Genomic DNA, 8,428 nt, shown 5'->3' on the forward strand with positions numbered 1-8,428 from the left:
AGGAGACCATCAAGGAAGTGCAGGTCACTACACATAGGTAGGCAATGGTAAACTGAATATCTCTTGCCTTGAAAACCCTATGGGACTGTCATAAGTTGGCCACAACTTGAGGGACTTTCCACCATAGCTCAAAAAACAAAAACAAAAAACAAAATAAAAGGTTGATCCTTTACCCCCTTTCCTGAATGTCATGAAACCAGGATTCTGAAGGTAAAAAGCAGACAAACATTCTGCACAAGATGGGGCCTTTCTCATCAAAGTCTAAGGCAGGGGTGTCAAATTCATTTGTAATGAGACCTTCTTGAGTCGTGCCATATGTGCACCTATTTAAGATTAGTTAGCAAAGATATAAACTTTATAAAGATCACAGACAAACACAATTAAAGAATTTTTTTTAAAAAAAACCCTTAAAATAAAACATGCTTAAAATATTAGCACTTGTTGGTCCAGGGCCGGATTAACAATTAGGCCACGTAGGCACTGGCCTATGGGCCCCCACACCTTTAGGGACCCTGAGTTGGCTCCACCCCATTTCCCCCCTGCTTGCAGCCCTCCCAGCCTGCACGCGCAGCCAGCAACTGAGACACTCTTTGCCCGACTTGCCTGGTGTGGCTGCTACTGGTGTTGTCACCAAGTTTGCCTCTCTCTGCCTTTCCCCTGCAGCTTTGTCAAAGGGGCTTTTGAGAAGGTGCCTGCAGGCTGAGGGTGCAGTGGGGGCCACGGGTGGTGGTGGTGGGGCTCTGACTCTGAGATAATTTGCGAGTGAGATTTTGACTGCCTAGGAGTCTCCACAGGGCTTAATCCAGCACTGTGCTGGTCTTAAAGGTGCTTTGTTTGTATCTCTCCCATGGGATCCAGGGAACTGGGCAAAGGAAGCTCTGACTCTTTCCTTCATTCCCCAGGGGGACAGGAGGGGGAGGAACCTCAGACAATAGAAGGAAGAGAGACTTGGCTCAGTAGCTCCTGTGTGATTGAGCAAGCCTGGCAAAGCAAACTGTTATGCAGAAAGAAGCAAGACAGAGGGAGAAGGAAGCAGACAACAGCTAGTTGCTTGAGGGCCTGATAAGAGCCCTCCAGGGGCCTGATTCAGCCCCTGGGCCTCATGTTTGACACCCCTGGTCTAAAGTGTTGGATTCCTGAAGGCAAAACCTTTGGACTGTTAAGACATTTATCTTTAGTTGTCTTTTGTATTTTCTGAACATGTTACTGTTGTAACTGGCACTTTCTAAAAGTAAAGGTAGTCCCATGTGCAAGCACTGGGTTGTTAATGACCCATGGGGTGAGGACACATCAGGATGCTTTCTTGGCAGACTTTTATGGGGGGGGGGGGGCTTGCCATTGCCTTCCCCAGTCATCTACACATTTCCTCCAGCAAGCTGGGTATTCATTTTACTGACCTTGGAAGGTTGGAAGGCTGAGTCAACATTGAGTCGGCTACCTGAACCCAGATTCCACCAGGGTCAAACTCAGGTCATGAGCAGAGCTTGGACTGCAGTACTGTAGCTTAACACTTTGCACCATGGGGCTCCTATTCTAAAGGTAACCAGATGCCAAATCAGTCAAAGTTACATACTGAAGTTCACTTGCAATGCAAAATGGAAGTCAGTGCAAACAATGGAGAATGAGGAACAGTTGACTTCCTAAAGTTTCATAATGTAGGGGAAAATATGCCTTTTCATAGTCTGAATTTTCCTAACATGGTTGGAATTTTTATTTCTCTTACTTTCACCTGTAAATTTATATTGAATAAAAGAGAAAGATTAAAAATATTTCTTGCTATGGCAGATATGTGAGCTAAGGCCAGGTTTCTGTGAAGTATCAGTCACTAGAAAAATATCCCTCTGTATCCCCTCATACCACATTTGGGCTCCCATCACATTCAGAAGAACATCTGCAAGATGCTTGCTTAGAACAGGTATGCCTTACTATCCTCTGCCTTACCCGGTCCTCAGGCAATCTAGGTCTTTGTGATTTTGTTTCCAAAGTCCTTCTCTGAAGCAACAATGAAGTGCCCAATTTTGCTAGTTTGTGCCCTCCACAGTTTACAAGTCTGCCTATAGGATCCCTTGCTACATGATAAGTAAGAGTAGAATCTAGAAAATTGGGCAGTTTACATTCTTCTTGGAGGAACAAAGGGGAAAAGATGAGCCCTGCTTGAAGGGAAAGGTGGTATTTTATATCTGGTTGGGTATTTGATAAGTGAGCAGAAATATGTGCAATTGACAAACTTCTAGTTTAACAGTAAAGTGTTGGGCCTGGATACAGTAAGCTCCAGTGTGGACATACCCAGACAGAATAAACCTTAACATGCTATCTAACTTCCAGTCATGTCAATATACCCCCCACCCCATATCTCAGGATCATACTAAGTTTTGCTTTGAATTAAAGTGTCCATTTGTAGATGCAGGAGGAAGAGATGGTGATACCAAGTTGTGATGCACAGGTTGGGAGAGTGACCAATGTGAGCTGACAGAATGTTGGTGAGCTGAAGTTTGAAAACAGCTGTTAAGAGAACAGTTGGGAGCTGGCAGCTAGGGAGCTGAGAGAGAGAATAGTATGTTTGCTTGAATGAAACTATGGAGAAGAGTTGCATAGAGCTGGCTGAAAAGAGTCATTTTGTAACAAAGGGTCCCAATTGCTGGAATAGGGAAATAGTTGAAATGTTCAACTGGAGAGGAGAAGTTGTAACAGCTACCTTACTTTCTTCAGTGTTTTTGTTTAAACCATACAAAAAAGTTAACTCCTTTTTTGTTTAAAAGTCTGGCCTGTGTGTCTCAGGGAAACAAACACATCCACCACACACCACCAGTGAAGATAGTGCTCTGTATATGTTTTAGGATATGAACAAATGGTGACAACATGTGAATGGAACAGTGTACCTGACCCCCAACCTGAATCACTCAGTGAAGTGTTTGAGTGAGGGGCTGTTATTCAATGGGGCTGGGCTACCCGGTCCGCTAATGTCTCTGTGAATGAGAGAGAGGACTTGAGGTGTAAAATGGTTCTTTCTATCTATCTATCTATCTATCTATCTATCTATCTATCTATCTATCTATCTATCTATCTATCTATCTATCTATCTATCTATCTATCTATCTATCTATCTATCTATCATCTATCTATCTAAAAAAGACAAGAAGAGTAGCAATGTGTAACAGCAGGCCTTGTAAGCTTGAGCCTGAGAGGTGTAGAGGGTGGTAGGCACCCTGTGTGAGTGGAAAAGGGTGCCACACAAGTCTTACCAGGTACTTCTGAACTGATTATCTGGATAAAAGAATACATTCTGCCTTCATTGCATTATCGTTCTTCCCTCCTTCCCTATTAATGATGGGATGATTTACCATGATTCATAATTTTGCTTGTTATTTTAACTGAGATTTCTGTCAGCAGAGCAGTTGGAAGCAATTAAGTATTGATTATAGAGCATGGCAGAGACAAATCTGTCAGCATTTTTCTCACTAACCAATGCCATTGGCTCATTAAGTATGTCCATGAACAACATTGCTATTTGCATTGCAAATATGCATTAAAAAAAAGATTAAAATGCTGCAGAGGAGAGATAATGTTGAAAATTATTTGATCCTCTGAGATGACTGTTGGGGAGGCTTATTATGAATTAAATTTATTAACAACCATTGAGGAGACCATGACTCAGATAATATTTACCTTCAGTGTGTAGAAACAAAATAGCCTACACTGCAGCAAAGCCAAATAAAATTATAAACATTTGATATCCTGTGGCCCGTTAAAGAAAAGGTCTTTCACAAATCTGCAGCAATTCTTTACGATATGAATGGTTTCATTATTGGGATATGGAAGAATCCATTTTGGGGAGAACATCTCCATTGTGATTTATGGCCAGGTCTTGATTTTTACATTCATGTGAAGAGAAGCAGCTTGGGCATGTTAATTTTTAAACAGAAAAATCACCTTTTTTAAACAGTCTTTTGCTTTAGATTGCAACCTTTGTGACTGTCTTTGTTAAGACTGAAAAACTTGGGGGCAAATGTCAAGTGACAGAATCATGGCTAGGTTGGTCCTTAACAAAAGCAAGAGGGAGGATGGGAGGACACCAGCCACACTTTGCATACAGAAAGATCTGGAAAAGGTATTATTACATTCCACCCTTTTCGGTGGAGTTCATAGCAGCCTCTCAGCAGTCCTCTGAAGCAGGCTGGGCAGAAAAATGGTTTCTAGTGAACTGTGCAGCAGAAGGACTGGAATCTGTACCATGTCTCCTCCATACATTCGTAGCCACTATACCACACCAAGTCCTTTTTTCACCAGTGTGCTGATAAATCTTCAATGAGGTGTTTAACATAGAAAAAAGTGGCAGGTCCTTGGCGCAAGGCAGTCTGGAAGTTACAGATGCTCCTTTTATGGTTTTTGGATTTTTTAAAGCTGCCCAGTGAATTTTTTTAAAAAAAATATATTTCACATTTTTCTGCAAACTTAGAGCCCATTTCAGGTTTGTGAAAAGATCTGTCTTGCGCATTCACAGCTCCAGTCACCTGATTTAAGTATCTAAAGATATCTCACTTTGCTATTTGAATATAAGATTCTAGGGCATGTTCCAACACCATGATCTTGAACAGAGTCACATCCTCTAACCCTGTAATGTACTGGGAGACGAGACGTGGTAAAGGCATTGGTCTTTAATCGCTGGTACATTACAGAACTGGGGAACACGCGGCCGGGTCCGCTAATATATACATGCACCCCGGATCAACCCCCCTGCTGGCCAGCCCAATCCTGGCCAGTTGAACTTCCCGCGCTTGGTCTTGATTGGCGGTGACTTTTCCCGCGCTGCGCCAGGTAACCCGAGGACGTCCCGGCTTGCGCGGCGCGGGTGCAGAGTCCGATACTCAACACTCCTCCCCCCTTAGTTTAAACCACATAGTCCCGGAGGTACTCCGGTGCTCTCCGTTCCCGTGTCGATCTCCTCGGGGTCGCTCTTGGTGCGGAGGCTGGTTCCGTTGTGGGCGATGCTGCTTCTGGCTGCGGGATGTTGGGGTCTGTTTCAGGCTCCGGCTCTGGTTCGGTGTCTCTGGGGGCGTCATAAGTGGGTAGTTCCTGTATTGGCGAGCGCCCTTCCGGACCTTCGGTTGCCCGCGGTTCCCTATTCCCTACCTCCTCTGTTTCTTCGGGTAGGGTGCGGCGGCGCAGCTGATCTATGTGCCGCCTTAGTACCTGGCCCCCCTCGGTGGTCACCTCGTATGACCTGGAACCTGTCACCCTAAGGACTCTCCCCGCGACCCACTCGGGACCGCTTGCGAAGTTCTTCGCGTATACCGGGTCACCCGGAAAGAACCCCCGCACCGCCTCCCGGACCTCTGGGGACCCGCGGACCTCGGGGGCCCGGTCGGGGTGCAGCCTGTCTAGGCGTGTTGTCAGTTTCCTCCCCATAAGCAGTTCTGCGGGGCTGGATCCCGTTATAGGGTTTGGGGTGATCCTGTTGTGGAACAGGAAGGCTGAGAGGCGGTGGTCCCAATCCCCTTGTACTATTCTCCCCAGTGCTTCCTTGGTGGTCCGCACCATCCGCTCTGCCTGGCCGTTGGTGGCCGGATGGAAGGGTGCGGATCTTATGTGTCGTATGAGGTACCTCTCCGTGAACTCCCGGAATTCCCGGGAGGTGAATGCAGTACCGTTATCCGTCACCAGGGTGTCTGGGATCCCGTGCGTGCATAGGACCCTCCTGAGTGCCCGGACGGCTGCTGCTGTGGAGGTCGAGGCTACTGGAATCACCTCCAGCCATTTTGTGTAGGCGTCCACAAGTATAAAAAAGATTTGGCCCTGATACGGGCCTGCAAAATCTAAGTGGAGGCGGGACCATGGTCGCCTGTTAGACTCCCATCTGTGGACCGGGGCTGATGGGGGATCGGGCCGGGATTCTTGGCAGGGTTGGCACCTCCTCACCCACCCCTCTATCTCCTCATCCATGCCCGGCCACCACACATAACTACGGGCCAGGGCTTTCATCCTCACGATGCCCGGGTGGGTCTCGTGGAGGTCTTCCAGCACCTGCTTGCGCAAGGGGGGGGGAACCACCACCCGGCTGCCCCAAAGCACACACCCCTTGTGGGTTGATAGCTCGTCCTTCCTGGACGTGAATGGCCTGAACGCGTCTTCGACTTTGCCTGATGGCCACCCCCTCCCCACCCAGTCCCTGACCCGTGCCAGGATGCGGTCCCTCCCTGTTGCCCGAGCCACCTCCGCCGCGTGCAGGGGGCGCTCGGGGAGCGATTCAATGAGCATTACCCCATGTGCAGGGGCGGGATCCGGTTCTGTCATGGGGAGCGGCAGGCGGCTGAGGGCATCGGCGTGTCCCATGGCTTTACCCGGGCGGTGGACCAGTTCATACGTGTAGGAGTTCAGGAACTGGTTCCACCTCAGGACCCTCTGGGATAGGATTTGGGGGGTCTGACGGTCTGGAGCTAGGAGGCCCAGGAGCGGCTTGTGGTCCGTGGCGATGGTGAAACGCCTACCGTAGAGGTAGTCGTTGAACTTGTGCACCCCCGCCACGATCGCCAAGGCCTCCTTGTCAATTTGAGCGTAGTTCCGCTCCGCTGGAGATAGAGTCCGTGAATAGTACGCGACTGGCACTTCCCTCCCGTCCGGGAGTTGGTGCCCCAAAACCGCTCCTACTCCGTAGGGGGAGGCGTCGCAAGCTAGGATCAGGGGTAGGTTTTCGTCGTAGTGGTGAAGTACCGCGTTAGAGACCAAGAGGTCCTTCACTGCTTGGAACGCCGCGGCTTGGCGTTGGCCCCAGACCCACGGGGCCTGTTTATCCAGCAAACGGTGCAACGGTTCCGCTACGGCGGCTTTGTGCGGTAGGAACGTGTGATAAAAGTTCAACAATCCTAAAAAACTCTGTAGTTCTGCCTTGCATTTGGGCGCAGGAGCCTGGACTATGGCCCTGGTCTTGTCCGCCGTCGGGTGTATCCCCGCCGCGTCCACGGCGAACCCCAGGAACTCCACTCGCGGGACCCCTAACAAACATTTCTCCTTTTTGACTCTCAGCCCCGCCGCTTGGAACCGCCTGAGGACCTCGCGCAGGCGGCAGCAGAACTCTCCTTCATTGGGGGCGGCGATTAAAACGTCGTCAAAGAAGGGTTGAACTCCGGGGATCCCTTTCAGGAGAGAGTCCATTATGCTCTGGAATATCCCCGGAGCCACACTGACCCCGAACTGCAGCCGTTTAACCCTGAACGCGCCCCTGTGGGTCACGATCGTCTGCGCCTCCGCTGTCTTAGCGTCGACCGGCAGTTGCTGGTATGCTTGTGCTAAGTCCAGCTTCCCAAAAACCTTCACCCCGGCTAGCGCTGCTAGGACGTGGCTGACCACCGGGACTGGGTAGGGGTTGTCTTGTAGCGCCTTATTGATCGTGCACTTGTAGTCAGCGCAGATCCTCACCTCCCCATTGGGTTTGACGGGCGTTACTATGGGGGTTTCCCATTCCGCGTATGTTACCGGTTCTAGGACGCCCTGGGCCGTTAGGCGGTCCAGTTCTGCCTCTATTTTCGGCTTAAGGGCGAACGGGACGCGCCTCGCTTTAAGCCTTATGGGCCTGACCATTGGGTCAATCGGTAGGGTGATGGGCGGACCCTTATAGCTCCCCAAAGACCCATCAAAGACCTCGGGGAACTCTCGGCAGACCCCGTCGAAATTGCTTGCCTGCAAGTGGTCCACCCCCACCAGCTGGATCCCCAGGGGATTGAACCAAGCCAACCCTAGAAGTGTGGTCAGTTGGCGCTTGACCACTAGGATGTCCAGGGGCCCTCTGAAACCCCTTCTTTCCACATGCACCCGGGCCCACCCCACGATGTGTACTGGGTTCTTCTGAAAGTCCCTCAGTACGAAGTCCGCTGGCCTCGTTTGAAGGCGGCGGTGGGGGCATAGTTTCTTGAGGGTTTCCTCCGAAATGATGGAGATGGAGGAACCCGAGTCCACTTCCATGGTGCAGGGGGCGCCCTCGATTAGGACCGACATTTTGACCTTGTCTGGGGCCGATAGGGGCAAGTTCAATACCTGCAGAGTGGTGGATGCCGTCGTGTGGGTGTCCAGGGAGTCGCGATGCGCTGATGGTTGTCGGCGGCTGTTCTTGGCCCGGCAAGCCCGAGCGATGTGGCCCGTCTTTCCGCAGCTGCGGCAGTCCAGGTTGCGGTACGGGCAGTCACGGCGCTCGTGGGGGTCGCCGCAGCTGGCGCACCTGGGACCGGTGGTGGCGGTGGCCCTCTCCGTCGCTCGCTGTCTAGTGGGGGCCCTTGTGTCCGTTCTTTGGGGCCGCCGGAGTTGAAACGCTTCTCCCTCTGTTCGGTCTTCTGGCTCCGTTTCCCCTTGGTGGACTGCTTCACCTCGTGGCTGGCCGAACGCCTTGGTGGCCCTCTCGAAGGCCGTTGCCTCGTTGAAGGCTTGTTGTAGCGTTAGC

The 8,428-nt window shown here is 50.5% G+C and overlaps 1 protein-coding gene across 1 annotated transcript in view; it reads right to left on the reverse strand.

Moving 5' to 3' along the window:
- Positions 1-7,992, reverse strand: part of LOC132576592 (uncharacterized protein K02A2.6-like) — a gene marked incomplete at its 5' end in the record, with an annotated part of 82,076 nt that extends 74,084 nt beyond the window's left edge. Inside the window, 3 exons of the mRNA XM_060245969.1 lie at positions 5,173-5,298; positions 5,923-6,729; positions 6,814-7,992. Coding sequence (XP_060101952.1) covers positions 5,173-5,298; positions 5,923-6,729; positions 6,814-7,992 — 2,112 coding nt within the window. The remainder of the gene's footprint in view (positions 1-5,172; positions 5,299-5,922; positions 6,730-6,813) is intronic.
- Between the last annotated feature and the right edge of the window lie 436 nt (positions 7,993-8,428).

This window comes from Heteronotia binoei, chromosome 1, assembly GCF_032191835.1.
Source record: "Heteronotia binoei isolate CCM8104 ecotype False Entrance Well chromosome 1, APGP_CSIRO_Hbin_v1, whole genome shotgun sequence".
Taxonomy (NCBI): domain Eukaryota; kingdom Metazoa; phylum Chordata; class Lepidosauria; order Squamata; family Gekkonidae; genus Heteronotia; species Heteronotia binoei.